Source organism: Cetorhinus maximus, chromosome 2 (genome assembly GCF_964194155.1).
Source record: "Cetorhinus maximus chromosome 2, sCetMax3.hap1.1, whole genome shotgun sequence".
Taxonomy (NCBI): Eukaryota; Metazoa; Chordata; class Chondrichthyes; order Lamniformes; family Cetorhinidae; genus Cetorhinus; species Cetorhinus maximus.
This window is the reverse complement of record NC_135880.1, coordinates 166,946,697-166,964,240: the sequence shown is the minus strand read 5'-3', so window position 1 is coordinate 166,964,240 and position 17,544 is coordinate 166,946,697. Positions and strand designations below refer to the sequence as shown.

General features: G+C 42.2%; 1 protein-coding gene across 2 annotated transcripts in view; it reads left to right on the top strand.

The window, feature by feature from the left end:
- The window catches only part of LOC144699542 (tyrosine-protein kinase JAK2-like), a 35,504-nt gene extending 20,189 nt beyond the window's left edge, over positions 1-15,315 (top strand). For both annotated transcript variants that reach the window (XM_078570597.1, XM_078570591.1), the window contains exons 8-16: positions 861-1,012; positions 1,522-1,672; positions 3,168-3,304; positions 3,821-4,010; positions 5,845-5,969; positions 11,021-11,193; positions 11,748-11,865; positions 12,152-12,265; positions 13,165-15,315. In XM_078570597.1, the coding sequence (XP_078426723.1) occupies positions 861-1,012; positions 1,522-1,672; positions 3,168-3,304; positions 3,821-4,010; positions 5,845-5,969; positions 11,021-11,193; positions 11,748-11,865; positions 12,152-12,265; positions 13,165-13,272 (1,268 nt within the window). In that variant the 3' untranslated portion in view covers positions 13,273-15,315. The remainder of the gene's footprint in view (positions 1-860; positions 1,013-1,521; positions 1,673-3,167; positions 3,305-3,820; positions 4,011-5,844; positions 5,970-11,020; positions 11,194-11,747; positions 11,866-12,151; positions 12,266-13,164) is intronic.
- Positions 15,316-17,544: the final 2,229 nt, after the last annotated feature.

The following is a 17,544-nucleotide window of genomic DNA, read 5'->3' as shown; positions in this document are numbered from 1 at the left end:
TTCACTATGTTCTAGTTTGTCTGCACCATGAACGTTACATTAAGTCTGGTCAATGAGAGGCATTCAAGGGTTGGGGACAATGAAGAAAAGAGGCTGCTCTCTGGTGTTAGGGATCTGAGATATGAGGAAAGACTGAAGATGTTTAAGCTTTACAACCCATAAAGGTGGCATCTGTGAGGTGACCTACTAAGGTATATAAAATTATTAGTGGTGCAGATAATGTTTTACCCAGAATATTAATTTAAATTGGCCAACAGGTTAAAGGTCATTTTAGGAAATTCATCTTCCCACACAGTGCAATCAGTGTGTGAATAAAACCTCTGGTTAGACTAGTGGAGACAATAGCCCTGGAATCATTTCAAAAACCAGTGGTTCGGCATTAGTGGGAATCCAAGATCTCTTCGAATGGATGATTGTGAGGGGCAAACAGACTTTCTTACCTGTAATTATCTTGTGAATAGAGTGGGTCAGCATTACAGCATTGCAAAATACCTTTCCAGTGATTCAACAAAGCAAGCTCTGATTTGAAGAGTTTGCCAGAGATAAGAGAGGAACCTCTGACATTGAGTGTGATTTCAATTAGATTGTGGTGCAGGGTGCAGCGTTTTTAGGTATCTTCACCTACCTTCAAAACAATTCACTTGTATGTGGGAGGTTTTGCTTTATCCAAGTAATAAGATCACCAATAACCCATTTATTCAAATTTGTTCCCCTTTAGTCAGAGAGCCCATGTTTTTGATGTGTTTTAGAGGTTATGTTGTACAGTTTTCTGGTTAATGTAATTTTAGTTTTACATTCTGTAACCAGGAAATATTTGTTGGCTTGCTGGCTGGAGTGTGACAATCTGTTTTATTATGCAGTCCTAGTTGAACGGATTCCCTGGGTGCCACCAGAATGCATTGAGGATCCCAAGAATTTGAGTTTGGCAACAGACAAATGGAGTTTTGGTACTACTTTATGGGAGATTTGCAGCGGAGGAGATAAGCCACTTGGTCCACTTGACTCCACAAGGGTAAGTTGCACTGGGTGTAAATACAATCCACTTTGCCTAGCCCCTATTTTCACACTATAACAAACAATGCCTTCTTGCAAGGACTATGTCTCCACTCGTGGTGTTTGTCTGCAATTCCCATTGTACAAATAAAGAGGGAGAAAAATGAAAAGGTTAGAAATACATGGCAGATCAGGCAGCATCTGTAAGAAGACAGGATAGCATTTGAATACTATGCTTTGATGCATCTTGAAATATGCTTTTCTGATGAAGTATACTTTAAAGGGGTCAAATCCTCTGGAAAGCAGGGCTAGCAGATGCCTATTAGTTTATAGGTAGGGTGTCATTCTTGATAATGATGGATAGCTCCTTTTGCCTTTGAAATTGTCAGCCCTTTGGCATATTTTTATAGATATAATTTCTATTTTTCTTTTGTTGAAAATGTGCGGAAGCTCCTGAAGCTTGAATTCATCTGTTATCTGATGATGAATTTTGAATTCTTCTTAACTTTTTGTTTTTACTTTGGGCAGAAGCTGCAGTTTTACGAAGATAAGCATCAGCTTCCTGCACCAAAGTGGCTAGAGCTGGCAAACCTCATCAATCAATGCATGAATTATGATCCAGACTTCAGGCCTTCGTTTCGTGCCATAATACGTGACCTGAACAGCCTCTTTACCCCAGGTGCGTTACTCCCACCCCCTCCCAATTGCATCTTTACCCCAGGTGCGTTACTCCCACCCCCTCCCAATTCTGAAACAAAACAAATTGAATGAGACCAAACTCCTTTTATTCATATGCTTGGATTACTGATGTGTTTTACAAATTTACATTTGTTTGTTTTAACGTGAACATGTTTGAGGGGGTAAAGCTACAATAATGACTGAACTTTCTTCTTTGATCTTGGGATGTGGGAGGCACCAGAAAACCAGACCCCAGTTGTCCTGAGGGCATTAACAGTCAACCATGCAGTCTGGGACTGGCGTGACATGTAGGCTGGACATAAGATCCTTCTCTAAAGGACATTAGCGACCAGTTGACGCAGAAGCTTCAGCCAGGCCTGTTAGAACAGGCTTTTGTTTCTACTTTTTTTTTTAGGATGTATGATTAAGAATTAATCCTACCCTTGGCAGAGTTTGATCAATTTTCCTATTAACAGGACATGCTCCCGTGTGGAATTTTCGCAAGCTAGACAGTTCTTAGTGCTGTACCTTTCTGTGTGGCTTTAAGGTTCATTTCGACTTTCTCAAAACATATTGCGGATCTGCCCTGCTTCTGTGTAAAATGTTTTACATTGGTATGAAAGTTGGAAAAGAAAGCCAATTAAAAATGAGCATCCACTAGGGTGAGTTAAAAGACAAAATCAGTCTTCAAGGACAATTCGTCAGCCTGAAACTTCCATGGCACAGATGTTTTGGAGCACGTTCAATGTTCTATGAAGTATTAACTATTGTGAAATGAAGGCCATAGTTATAAACATCTTCCATGGAAACATTAAATAACCTTGCCTATCGTACAGGCAACTTTACTTCAGAGTGCAGTATTAATATTTTAGCATTTTCTTTCTCTTGTATCTTCCCTGAAAAAAGCACTCCCTCGCTTGTCTGAGGATGGATGTTGGGTCTTTGTGTCAGCCATGGCTCAGTTGGTAGCACTCTCACCTCTGAGTCAGAAGGTTGTGGGTTCAGGACCTACTCCAAGACTTGATGGCTCCAAATCTAGGCTGGCACCTTCTGTGCAGTACTGAGTGAGTGCTGCAACATCAGAGATGCTGTCTTTCAGATGAGACATTAAACCAAGGCCCCATTTGCTGCCTTAGGTGGACGTAAAAGATCCCATGGTATTTAAAAGAAGAGCAGGAGAGTTATCCCGATGTCGTGGCTACTATTTACCCCTCAATCGACATCACACACACAAAAAAAAATTACTTGGTCATTATCATGTTGCTGTTGTTGGGAGCTTGCTGTGTGCAAATTGGTTGTTGTGTTTCCTACATTATTCAAATTATTTCATTGGCTGTAAGGCACTTTGGGATGTCTGGTGGTTGTGAAGAACACCTTAACTATTCAAGCCTCTTCTGATTTTTGAGACTGTGTGAAGACAAGAGCCCTTGATCAGAGTAGGGGCTGTTTATCAAATTGAAAACCCTCTCTGACGCAGATTATTGTTTGTCCTACAGATTATGAATTATTGGCCGAAAGTGACTTACTGCCAAATATGCGAGGTGGTGGTCTTGGCTTCCTTGGTGCCTGTACAGACCATGATCCTGCACAGTTTGAGGAAAGGCATCTCATATTTTTACAACAGTTGGGCAAGGTAATGATTCACACAGTTTACCACTTAAACCTAGTCTCTACTCTATTTCCAGTTTTAAAAATCCCCTGTTATTCAGCAATTTACGCACATTGCTGAGGGAAGGAGTTGCAGGACACAAAATCAGCTTTGTAGTCTGACCAAGTAAATGCTCTGCATTAATTCATCTTGCTGCAGAAATCCATGTAAGTGTAACTAAGTTTGTAGAAAATGTTGCTCTGAATTGCCCAGGAGTAATAGAACCCACTCCAAAAACTCTCAAATATTGGTGACACTTGACTTTCTTTAAGCCAGATCATTTCAAGATGAGTAGAATTCCTTTCTGTAGGTGCTTCTGCACATTTGTGAGTGTAAAGTCATTTTTACAGTGTGGAACTATGAAGAGAACCTGGGCAAACTCTCACTCATGGCATGGCATTCTGATTCAATATACTTTGAATGGTAGAGTTTCATAAAAACAAAGTGCATAACTTCTACATCCATTTGGCAGACTAACCCAGTGTTCCTCATCCCAACTAGGGTAACTTTGGCAGTGTTGAGCTCTGCCGATATGACCCACTGCAGGACAGCACAGGCGATGTGGTGGCAGTGAAGAAGCTGCAGCAAAGCACTGCAGAACACGTACGCGACTTTGAAAGAGAAATTGAAATCCTCAAGTCCCTTCAGCATGACAACATTGTCAAGTACAAAGGAGTGTGCTACAGCGCTGGTAAGTCTAATCGGCCTATACTTAAATGAATTGGGCATCATAACACGCGGTGATGCCTCGCTGAGAATCAAACTGCGAATTTTCAAGCTGCCGCCTTGTTCCAGTTCTCTCATGGAAATAATTTCCTTTGGGCTTCATTTGTGGGTGACGGAGAAATCCCGATGCCGAGGATGAAAGTGGGAGCCAACCCCACTTTGGCAGCCAGCGGGGCCACATATTGCCAGTGGCAACCAGTTAAGAGTCTGACATTCAATTAAGGATGGCAGCCCAACATGGATGATCGGAGTATCGGCAACATCAGCAGCACCATCGGGCGGTGTGGGGAGCGGAGGGTACTCTCCATGGGTCATGGAGTGCCCATAACTAGGGCTCCCAGCCCCCACACTCAGAACCTGCTGGGACCCCGCTAGGCACTACCTGACAGTCTCACCATGTATCAGTGGAGGCTCATAATTGGCCATTTAAGTGGCTCCCCTGGCTGTCAGTGGACCCTTGAGGCAGAAGTCTCCCCCACCAAGAGCTGTTGGTCTGCCAGCGGCCAGCAGCTCTGTTGAATGGCAGCGCCACCAGGGAGGTGGTGTCTGCCAGAGGAGCAACACCCACCCAAGGCCTAGGATCATCACTGGATCCCAGGCTACTGGTGAATGATAGGGGGGGTAGGGTGGGGTCACAGGGTGGGGATTGCTGGGGAGGGGGGAGTGATGGGAGGTCTGCAGCAAGGGCAGGTGTGTGATTCTCAGTGGGCACTCCGCCCCCGTCCTCGTGCCTCATCCCGATGCTGGGTCCTTAGATCAGGCACTGAGTACCTTTGAGCAAATTTCCCCTACCCTCGGAAGCCTGAAAGCAACCCCGCGTGGGTTTGCATGGCTGTGAAGCGAGAAAGCCATCCACGGGCTCTCCCGCTGCAGACTTAATAGGGATGGAGGCAGAAAAGTGGCGGGGTTCCCCCACCTCCAAACTCGTGCTAATGGAGGGCATTTCATAGCGCCTCACAACTTTTGGAGCAGTTAGGGAGTTTTGAAAAGTCTGGTGTGTGGGAGGTAAGAAAATTTGAGAAAGGAGGAAGGGTATGGTTTTAATTGAGCAGTATAATTATATCCTGACCAACTGCGATCCGCTTTAAACATCACAACATGGACAATGAGTTAACTCACTTGTGGTAATACCTTGTGAATCTCGCTGCATGTGATTGTATTGTGTACGCACCTCGCCAAAGAACTTTCCATCTTGTGTACACAATAAGTACATTGGAACAGAAAGTGAGGCTGTGCGGGAAGAAATTCAACTTGCGCCAATTTTCTGGAGGAATCTGGAGGCTTCTGAAGGAGCCCTGCACTGTTGCAGGTGTTGTCTTTCCCACTACACCACCATCTCCCCTAATGTCTCTGTACTGGTAATCCAGAGTTCCCAGGCTAATGTTGTGGGGGCATGGGTTCAAATCCCACCACAGCAGCTGGTGGAATTTAAAATCAATAAGCAGATCTCTAGTCCAGTTACCATTACTGAGTCTAGACCTGAGACTAGATGACAACTACCATTGATTGTTGTAAAAACCCATCCAGTTCCCCAATGCCCTTTAGGGAAGGAAATCTGCTATAAGTGACTCCAGACCCACAGCAATGTGATTGACTCTGAACTGCACTCTGAAATGGCCTAGCAAGCCATTCGATTCAAAGGCAATTAGGAATGAACAGCAAATGCTAGCCTTGCCAGCGATGCCCACCTGCCGTGAAAGAATGAAGTAAAAAAAAGTCTTCAAACTCAAATTTTATGCCTACAATGGGGTAATAATGTTGGCTGCTTACACCCAAGAGTTTTGTTTTTGTTGAAACAGGACGAAGAAACTTGAGATTAATTATGGAGTACCTACCTCATGGAAGCCTTCGTGACTATTTACAGAAGAACAAAGATCGGATTGATCACAAGAAGCTGCTTGCTTATGCTTCTCAAATCTGCAAGGTAAACAACTGCTGTATAAGAACTGGCAGCTGCCTTAGTTTCAGTACAAATACTGTACAAGTTTACAATGCAGTACCTGCGATAGCTATGACTTACGATTGTGCTTAATTAACTGCTTCCTCATTTTTGTTCAACTGTTTTGTTGTTCAGGTATACAGGTTACCGCTAAAACCCTTCAAAGAGCAACTTCTTTACCCAGAGAGTACTCGGAATGTGGAAGTCACTACCACAAGGAGTAGTTGAGATAAATAACAAATGCATTTACAGGGGAGCTAGGTAAACATCAAAGGAAAGGGCCCAGGAGTATATGATGATAGGGTTAGATAAAGAGGGGTTGGGGGTTGGTGGGTGGGTGGGATGCTCATGTGGGACCTAAGCACCCACATGACCCTAATGAACTGAATGGGCTGTATTGTGCATTCTCATCATTACCTATTACTGGTGGTTAAATAGTTTATTGAGTTTTACTTTTGATACTTGAAGCAGATGTCATGGTTTTGCAGGCCCCATGTTATGTTCTATAAGGAAGGATTTACATTTATCCAGTGATAACCTACAGCATTTCACAGGCCATAAGTTACTTTTGAGCTGCAGTCGCTGTTGTTTTTGAGACAAACCACACAGCCAGTTTGCACACTGGCAGAGCAAACTAACAGCACTGAGACCAGTTAACCTGTTTCCACTCTGGCAGATTGCACCAAGAACAGGGCACTAGGATAATCTGCTCTGATCTTATCTGAAAACAAGTATAGATTGCGGGCTAAACAAAATGATCGATTTATTTAAAACTGAAGCCTCGATTGCTAGCTTAACTTAAGCTGACAATTGCATTTGAATCCTTCCAGCATCAATCTTCAGAAAGTGCAGTCAGAACAATCCCTGTAGATAGTTTTCATTCTTACAAAATGTTACTGAGAATATCAGACTGCAGGTGAGAGCGAATATTTATAAACTTGGAAAACTCAGTGGGCAGAATATTACACTCGTCGTGCGGGCGCACGCCTGACATGCCCGAGCGTAAAATGACGCTTTCCCTCTTCCCCCTGCCCGCACAGGCAGCGCTCAGCATTGCCGCTCACGATCCACACAGGGCAGGCCTTAATTGGCCCGCTCGCGTGAAACTGCAGTGCGGAGCCGATCACGGGCAGCAGTCGGCTTCCCGACAACCTCCCCCCCCCCCCCCCCTCCGCCGAGCACACCCGCCAAGGGCAAAATCCTGCCCCATGAGATTCGGTTTGTGCTCAGTGGCCTCAATGTTTTTGTTACGCCACAAGAGAGCAGCCTTCCACATCTTTGGGTTGAACTGGAGGTTTCTGTTGCATTTGTTCCTGTCCTGTTCGGCTATTCCCTGACCTATAAAGCAAAAACAAATCTAGTGAATCTGAATGATTGTCATCAAGGCGTTTATCCCATATTATGATGCTTTTTTTGTTGGAAACCTTAGGAACAGCATTAGGCTATTCTGCTCCTCGAGCCTGCTCTGCTATTAAATTAGATTATGGCTCATTTCCATTCCTCAATTCCATTTACCCACTTTTTGTCCATATCCTTTGATACATTTACACAACAGGGGTGGTGGCACAGTGGAAAACAGTCGGGAGGGAATTGCCCTGGGAATCCTCAAAATTCCCTGCAATTACCACCTTCCCTCAACTGATGAATCCGCACTCGTCCATGTTGGGCACCACTTGGAATGAGGGTGGCAAGGGCACTGATTGTATTCTGGGTGGGGAACTTCAATGCTCAACATCAAGAGTGACTCGGTAGCTGGCCAAGTTCTGGAGGACACATCTGTCAGACTTTGCCTGCAGCAGGTGGTGAGAAAACCAACAAAAGGGAAAAACCTGAAACAAAAACAGAAAATGCTGGAAAAGCTCAGCAGGACTAACACCATCTGTGAAGAGAGAAACCGAGTTGACGTTTTGAGTCCATATGACCCTTCTCCAGAGCTCGAAACGTCAACTCTGTTACTCTCTCCTTAGATGCTGTCAGACCTGCTGAGTTTTTCCAGCATTTTTTGTTTTGTTTCAGATTTCCAGCGTCCGCAGTATTTTGCTTTTATCAAAGGGAAAAACCTATTTGACCTCACCTTAACCAATTTACTTCTCACAGATGGATTCATCCATGACACTGTTGGTAGGGGTGACCACTGCATAGTCCTTGTGGAGGCAAAGCCCCCTGTTCACACTGAGGATACCATCCATCATGTTGTGTAGCACTGTCACCATGCTAAATGAGATAGATTTAGCACAGATCTAACAGCTCAAAACTGGGCATTCATGAGGCGCTGTGGGCCATCAGCAGCAGCAGCGTTATAGTCAAGCACAATCTGTAACATCATGACCTAGCATTCTGTATCCCTCACTCTATCAGTACCATTAAGCTAGCTGATCAACCTTGGTTCAATGAAGGTTACAGGAGAGCAGCAGCAGGCATACCTAAAAATGAGGTGTCAACCTGGTGAAGCTGCAACACAGGACGACTTATGATAGATAGCGGAAGCAGCAATAAGTGACAGGTGGAGCTAAGCGATCCCACAACCAATGGATCGATCAAAGCTCTGGAGTCCTACTACATCCTGTCATAAATGGTTGTGTAAAATTAAACAACCAACTGGGAGAGGAGGCTCCACAAATAACTCCATCTTCATTGATCAGAAAGCCCAGAACAACATTGTAAAAGACAATACTAATGCATTGCAACTATCTAGCTGAGTGGATGATCCATCTCGCCCTCCTCTTGAGGCCCTCAACATCATAGATTATATTCTTTATCCAATTTGATTCACTTCACGTGTTATCAATAAATAGCTGAAGGCACTGGATACTGCAAAGGTTAAGGGTCCTGACAACATCCCGGCAATAGTGCTGAAGACTTGTGCTCCAGAACTAGCCAAGCTGTTCCCAGTACAACCCCAACACTGGCATCTACCTGACAATGTGGAAAATGGTCCAAGTATGTCCGGTCCACAAAAAATGGGACAAATCCAATGCAGCCAATTAACGCCCCATCAGCCTCCTCTCAATCATCATCAAAGTGATGGAAGGTATGGTCCATTATGCTAACAAGTGGCACTCTCACAGCCATAAAACCTGCTCAATAATGCTCAGTTTGAGTTCCACCAGGGCCACTCTGCTCATTACAGCCTTGGTTCAAACATGGCACAAGGAGCTGAATTCAAGATGTAGAGTGAGGGTGACATCAAAGCAGCAATTGAGAGATTGTGACATCTAGGAGCTTGAGCAAAATTGAAGGCAAGGGGAATCGGGGAAAATGCTCCACTGGTTGGAGTCATACCTAAGCACAAAGGAAGATGGCTGTGGTTATTGGAGGCCAATCATCTCTGTCCCAGGACATCGCTACAGGAGTTTCTTAGGGTAGTGTCCCAGGCCCAACCATCTTCAGCTGCTTCATCAATGGCCATCCTTGCATCATACACTCAGAAGTGGGGATGTTCACTGATGATTACACAATGTTCAGCACCAGAAAAAAAAAAGAATTAAAAAACCCTTCACTTTCCCACCTGATCACTATGTCTTGTGATTCCATCTACAGTGCAGATATTTGTCAGTCTCAGGTTTAAATATGCTGGATAACTGAGCTTCCAGCCTCTCAACGCCAGGGCATGGGTATTTCTGGCCACAGGTTACTTATTAAGACAGACATCCCCAGTGAATAGGGAGTGACAAGCCTCTCTCAATTACTTTCCTTTTTCTTGTTCTCCTACCTGTTACAGTGAATTAAGTTACTGTTTCAGCTTCCACATAAGTTTACTCTTTTCATTGTGTTGTATCTCCTACAATCTTCAAGCCTCCTTCTGTGCTGTCAAGACTCTATAACTCTATTTAACAATTCAAAATTAGTCTGACAAAAACAAAAATATTCTTGGGTAATTATCAAAAAAAGTATTTTCCCCTACAATTGGTTAACTTATTTCAATAAATTATACAATTTTCGTTTCTGTTTGTATGTTGGTGAGGGAGAGAAGGAGAAGAGATAATGAAACGTGATGTTTTCCTCAATTCTGGAAGAGCGTGCGCTAAAGGGAATGGTATGTCGTATATAACTGTCAGCAGAAGTTGCTGTACAGTCTTCTGCAAGTTGCAGCCCAGTATCTGTAGTATAATCTCAAAATGCTGGAACCTCGTACAGGATCATTGCTTGTTTAATCTGCACAAAAATCCTTCTTTGTACAGATACATAAAATTGGGTGGATTGGTAATTTTTTGCTGCTTGCTCTACAGTGCTAGTGCAAATTGCACCAGTTCAGCAGTCACAGCCACCATACTACACTGGCAGCTTTACTTCATGACGGAATTCTAATTATCTGTCATGCCAAAAGATCTGTTACAACCCAAATGTTTTGGTCTCCTTATTTAAGGAAGGATGTAAATGTGTTGGAGGCGGTTCAGGGGAGGTTTACGAGATTGATGCCTGGAATGACCGGTTTGTCATATGAGGAAAGGTCGGGCAGGCTGGGCTTGTTTCCACTGGTGTTTAGAAGAGTGAGGGGTGACTTGATTGAAGTATACGAGATCCTGAACGGTAGTAACAAGGTGGACGTGGAAAGGATGTTTCCTCTTGTGGGCGAGTCCAGAACTAGGGGGAACTGTTTTAAAATTAGGGGCCGCCCTTTTAGGACAGAGATGAGGAGAAATTATTTCTGAAGGTTGTGCGACTTTGGAACTCTCTGTCTCAGAAGGGGGTGGAGGCTGGGTGACTGAATATGTTTAAGGCAGAGGCAGATAGATTCTTGTTAGGCAAGGGAATCAAAAGTTTTCGGAGGTAGCTGGGGAATGTGGAACTTGAAACACAAACAGATCAGCCATAATCTTGTTGAATGGTGGAGCAGGTTTCAGGGGCCGAATGACTGACTTCTGCTCCTATTTCATATGTATGTTCATTAATGGAAGAGAATCAACTGCAACCCAAAATGCAAACACATGGTACATGTTTATGGCATATTCACAGCCCAGATACAAATAGGCCATTTTCAAGAAACCATCACTGATTTAACTCTCGAAAGCCCTGGTTTTGTTTGATTGTTGCAGGGGATGGAGTATCTGGGAACCAAACGATATATACACCGAGACCTGGCAACACGAAATATTCTCGTGGAAAATGAGAACCGGGTGAAAATCGGTGATTTTGGTTTGACCAAAGTCTTACCACAAGACAAGGAATATTACAAGGTGAAAGAGCCAGGGGAAAGTCCAATCTTTTGGTAAGCCCAATTCTAGATTTCTTATTTATGCACAGGCACAACATTAAGACTGCATTGAGGAGAAAGTGCTTCATTCAAACACTTGTGACTCTTGAATTCTACAGCCCAGAGAGGCTATAGGTGCTCAGTTGTTGAGTATGTTCAAGGTAGGGATTGAAAGATTTTTCAACATGAAGGAATGTAAGAATAGTGCGGAAAGGCTGGGTTGAGGTAGAAGATCAGCCATGATCTTATTGAATTGTAGAGCAGACTCGAAGGGCTGAATGGCCTGCTCTTGCACCTATTTCTTATAATCTTATGTACAACTGCAAGCGAGGTGCTTCCACACTGGGAGCAGGGAGATCATGGTATTAATGTGCATCTTGTACCTGTCATTGGCAGAATTCTGGGAGAAGATTGCCTTAGCCTTTAAGTGGTGCACAGCACTTGGAGGGCTGAAGGGAAAATCATTATTTAAATAGAAACATTGTCATATGGGATTTTGATATGATATGGCAGAACAGTTCAGGTTGTGATGGTTGAATATGTGATGCTTCTGTGAATATCTGAAACAGGTACGCACTGGAGTCCCTGATGGAGAACAAGTTCTCAGTGGCTTCAGATGTCTGGAGCTTTGGAGTGGTGCTATATGAACTTTTCACGTACAGCGAGAAGACTAAAAGTCCACCATCAGTGAGTCTCCAACTTCTGTTGAACCAATTAAACTTGCTTCTCTTCCTGCTTAGTTCTATAAAGCTGTCTGTCATACGAATTACTGTTCGGAACTCACGTGTGTTACTACATAAAGGATAGTCACTGCAGGTTCTGAACGTTTATTATAATGTATTATATTTATCTATTTGGTATCTTATTTTGGTAGCTTCCAAGTATCGCTCATTTAAATGTTAAACAGTTTTCTAATATTTCTCTTTTAAAAAACATTGATTCAGTGAAATTTTATTTTTGATTGCATTTTCAGGAATTCATGCGCATGATTGGCAGTGACAAGCAAGGACAAATGATTGTCTTCCACTTGATCGAGCTTCTTAAAGTGGGTAGAAGGCTGCCAAATCCGGATGGGTGTCATGACATGGTACTGATCACAAACAGTTTTCTCTTTAACTATGTCTTCTGTGGATAGCTGTCCTTTCATTTGAAAAATGGGTTAAGTGCAGTCATAAAAAATAGTGTGCAGACCTTTAGAGAATTCTTTGAAGTAATTATTTACCAATTTAAAAACTAGCAACCAAATTACAGCCTGGGGACAGTATTTAATGGAGGTGCCCCCCCTCCCACCCTCCCACCCCCCCCCCCCCCCACCCCCCCCCCCCCCCCCACCCCCCGAAGCTTGAGCTTCTGAGTGAGATTGCCGATGTGCTATCAAATTATGGGGAGCTCGTGCTTGGGGTCTGAATTCACTAGGAACTGGGTGCAGATTATCAAAACTCAATTTATCCATGAATTTAAGTGAGGAGATCTTCCTCGGATTTGTCTGGGCCAGTCCTTCTAATGGGATATAAGTCTCGTTTAAGAGGTATTATGAGAAATGAGTTTGGACTATATTTAAGATTAAATGGAATTTATATCACACACACAAACACACTATTCAACCCAAATGGTCAATAGCAGTGTTTATGCTCCATATGAGCATCATCCCACACTTTTTCATCCAACCCAAATGATCCTGAATGTGCATGAGTCAACACCACAAAACTGTTCATAATTCCAGAGGAATAGGTAATGGATGGGCAGATTCGCTCAAAGAGTGGGGGTAAGAAGTGTAAAAAAGTATATTCCCTACTAGTGTAGTAGTGTGAGACCTTCCAAGCCTGGTCTTAGAATATAACTGGCGTACAGTAAACCAAGTGCTTGATGTTGATGATGCTTAATGAAGGATGTATAAAATCCTTTTTTAGCAATGTTATGGTGGTGACATACAATGTTCTCAAACTTATCTTCTAATTTCAATCATATTTCTACTTCCAACTTCAGATGTATTTAATAATGAAGGAATGCTGGAACAGTGCATCGACTCAGCGTCCAACTTTTAAAGAACTTGCTCAAAAAGTGGACTCTATGAGGGATTCTATGGGAGGATGAGTTTGCGGAATGTTCAACCTTGTGCTCTTTTGTCCAATCACAAATGCTGCTTTTCCAGCTTGTAGCTGGCACTGCCCAAACTCTTGGGCACACAACCAAATCAAAGGGACTGATTGCTATCATACCACGTTCAGACAAGCAGGATCACTTTGGACTTATTTTACAGGCCATGGGAAAGGATAGTCCTTCCACTGTGATGTTACAGTTCATCGGGACAAACTGCTAATACTGTACAAAATATGTAATCAAGTAGGTGCTGTAACTGTGACATGATCTGCCCACTTCAGGCATGGTAACAGGAGGATTTAATATTGCAACTGTTCATAATAGGAGGAGTTAACTTTACGGAGATGACACTTCACAGTGATGCAAGGGGTTTTCATTTGTGACGAACATCAAATGGCTTTCATCACTGAATGCAAAGCAATATGTTGTGCTATTTGCACAAGAACTGGCTAAAGAAAAAGATCCTAATTGTAAATTTGTCCTTTGTAACCTAAACCTGCCCTAACATAAATTCCTTCAAAGAATGGAGAATAATTTCACTGTAATATAGAGGGCCCCATTTACACTTGTCGTAGTTAATAGAGCTAAAATTATTATCTACAAAAGGAAAGGAACAATATCTGGAGCTGAATAGTTTCATGAACCAACTAGGCTGTGAATGTGAATATAGTGATGCATTAAATAATGATGATTGTAGAAAGTGTGTATTACTGTAGAATAAGGCAGATGTTGGGATGATAAGTTTCTAAAAGATTTTCTAATGGTGTGCAAATTTGGAAATTGCCACGTTCGTTAAGGAAGAATTGTGTTGTATGTGATCTGGAATGTACAGCAATGCATAGTTAGTAGCCAACTTGATCCGCCATATGTTATACTGCGATTATGATAATGGATTAATTGTGAAGGAAAGCGATGTTGACTGCAGTCTTCTTAGATTAATTATATGAAGAAACGCTCAGGGACGTATTTTTTTAAACAAAGTTATAAATGTGGGATTCATTGTTTTGTCCAGAAATAAGTTAAGTTATGTGCATTAATTTGGTAGGAGTTCAAGGCAAACCATTTTTGAATTTAATCTGCCAATCAGGCCTACCACCAGATTCTCATGGACAACCAGGGGTGGGCAACAAATGCCAGTCTTGTCAGCAATGGTCACATCCAAAGAATGTTTTTTTTTAAATCATGCAAATTCTCCATAGTCCTTAGCCCTCCATGGAAAAGCATTCTCCAGTGATTCATGAAGTATAACAAAAATGTAAATATAAAAGGACCAGCATCTGAACGTTTTCCATTTGATTCTAGTAAGTTAACCATTACTGCTAGGATTTATGCTAGGGTAAGGAGTATGCATTTGCAGAATACATAAATATTACATGGAGAGCAAGGACATTTTTTGGTAATATTGATTTAGAGCTTGAATTGCAAAATAGCTTATAATTTTCATTTTGTTTTTTATTTTAATTTTTCACAGACTCTTAAGTTCCCTTCCACATGTACAGTCCCAGTTTGAACTGCGTTGTTTCAAAGAATGACCAGAAATCTCAGCAGTTATCAATGATTCAGTGTTTCCATGCACCAAACTAACAGTGGCTGAAAAATGAGCATTTGGGAATACTGTACATTCTATAAATGAACCACATAACATCAATGCACTACTATCAGCATACATACATTGAAAACTTCCATTTGTTAGATGAGAGTTATCCAGCAAATACTAACAATGTAAGTCATGTGTGCTCATTTGCTTCTTCCATTTTGGTTACAAGGCACAGAATGCAACATTTTAGTGGCTACATGCTGTTGCTAACTGGTACAAAGGATTGGCCTGGTACTGGGTGAATGCTGGGAAGAGAGTGGTTGAATGCAAATGCGCAGTGCAACATTTTCATGTTGGCACTGTATATTTATGGGGCTACTTACCTCTGGCCCTTGTTCCTTGTGGTATTCAAGTTTTTGGGTGTGAGCTTTGGAAAGACCATCACTGAGATGGAGGGATGTAGTCAACAGGCAATTATCATTAAACTGTTTTTGCCAGAACTCTGTTCCCTGCAAAACTTTTCAGCACCACATTCCATCAAGCAGCACTCAAACAGTATTTAGCACTGCTAGGTTAATGACCAGTGCTATTGCTCGGATTTCACTAAAAGGTAATTGTTGCAGTCATAGACTGTCTTGCAATGTTCACTTGAACTGTGAAAAAGTCCAGGTGTATTCTCTTTGGGACTCATAGCAGAGAAGCAATTTGAAGCAATGAGTAGAGTGTGTTGGTGATTCACAGCATATTGGCTTAAGTACTACTTCTTTGTGCTACTACCAAACTGCTGAAATAAGCCAAGAGACATTACTGTTGTCCCTTGGAGAATGGAAGGTAATTAATGATGCAGACTGACTGGAGAAAACCGGGAGATATTTCTTTAAGAGTAAGGCTAAAGCGAAATTGAAAAGCACATCTCCTCGGATGCTATTGTTCTTTCTGTTTGAACAAACAAAAGCAATTTAGAACTCTGGTACTCATGCATGTTGATTTTGTCTGTCAAATAAAAAAGCTATACGTGCCTCTTAACTCCTAACACCTTATTCATTTTCATTGATGCAATTTGAAAGAATGCCCAATAGCAAATAGCAACTTACTCAACAACATTCAGTGGTCTATGTACTTGTATATGTTTGCAAAGGTTTCTCCAAGTCTTCAACCTAAACTTCTTTGCTGTTATCTGAATAAAGAAAAAGTACCCTTCAATAAGCAGACATTCACTTCAGAGCTGCTGCATCCATTAAAGCCGCCATACCACCTATTTCTTTAAATTCATTCATGGGGTGTGAATATCGCTGGCGTTGTTGCCATCCCTAACTGCCCTTGAGAAGATGGTGATGAGCCGCCTTCTTGAACTGCTGCAGTCCATGTGCTGTAGGTACACCCACAGTGCTGTTAGGAGGCAATAGTAGTATGTCTAAAGCGCTGTTTGGAATAGGACTCTGAGTCATATTGTGATTTACATTTTTGATCATAGTGAGTTGGTCATTTTGTACTTAACTATATATTTTGGTGTAGTGCAAATTTGGAATGTTTTCCTGATACTGGAAATGGTTTGCAACTGAAGTGGTTTTTAAAGACTGTGCATTTACTTTATATAGTGGGCTCTCTAGTCTTACACATAGGTATACAACAACAACTTAGAATTGTACAGCACGTTTAATGAAGTGAGAAATCTCAACACGCTTCTCAACGTTACACAACAAAATTTGTCATCAAACAACATTTAGCACAAAAGCAAGATAAAAGCAAAATACTGCAGATGCTGGAAATTTGAAATAAAAACAGAAAATGCTGGAAAAACACAACAGGTCTAATTGCTGAGTTAGACCTGCTGAGTTTTTACAGCACTTTCTGTTTTTGTTTAACATTTATGACAAAAGTGGCTAAAAAAATTTGGTCAGAGAGGCTTTGTGGAGCAGCTGAAAGGAGGAAAGTGAGCTGGAGAGAAGGCCTGGACTATTGAAGGTGCGGCTGCCTATACATGAATAGATTTTTGTAATTTAGCCTTTTGAATATGCCTGTGAGAAGACCATTAATCTCCTCTCCAGAAGATCTCCATATCTTACATTGAATCAACATCAGTCACTCCAGAGAGTGCTCTGCTTCCAGCATGTCTCCCTACCCTGTCATTAAAATTAATCTACCTACAGGAAATCAAGGTGAAATGTGGCGTTGAAAATGTTTCAAAGCCTACATTTCATTTCGACTCTCCTAGCCGTTGATTCCACCTTCCGACCTAACCACTGTCTGAGGCAGAATCAGGCTGTTTGCATCCTCTGTGTCTTGACCTCCCAATGCCACCTAAATCCACTTCCATAACTTTGCCCAGATATGTCCCTGCCTCAGCTCATCTGCTATTGAAACTCTCATCCTTGCTTTTTGTTACCTTCAAACATGTCTATTCCAATAATCTCTTGGCCAACCTCCCAACATAAACTTCCATAAACTTGAGTTCATCCAAAACTCTGCTGCCTTTATCCTCATTTGCACCATGTTCCCATCACCCCAGTACTCACTGATCTACATTGCCTCCCTGTCCAGCAATGCTTCAGATTTAAAATTCTCCTCCACGTTCACAGCCCTCGGCAGCCTTGCACTTCCCTAAATCTGTATGTTCTTTCAGCCCTACAACCTTCCAAGAATTAAATGTTTCTCCAAGTATGACATCCTATTCATCCCCAATTTACTTTACCTCGTCTTTGGCAACTACCTTCAGCTGCCTAGACCCC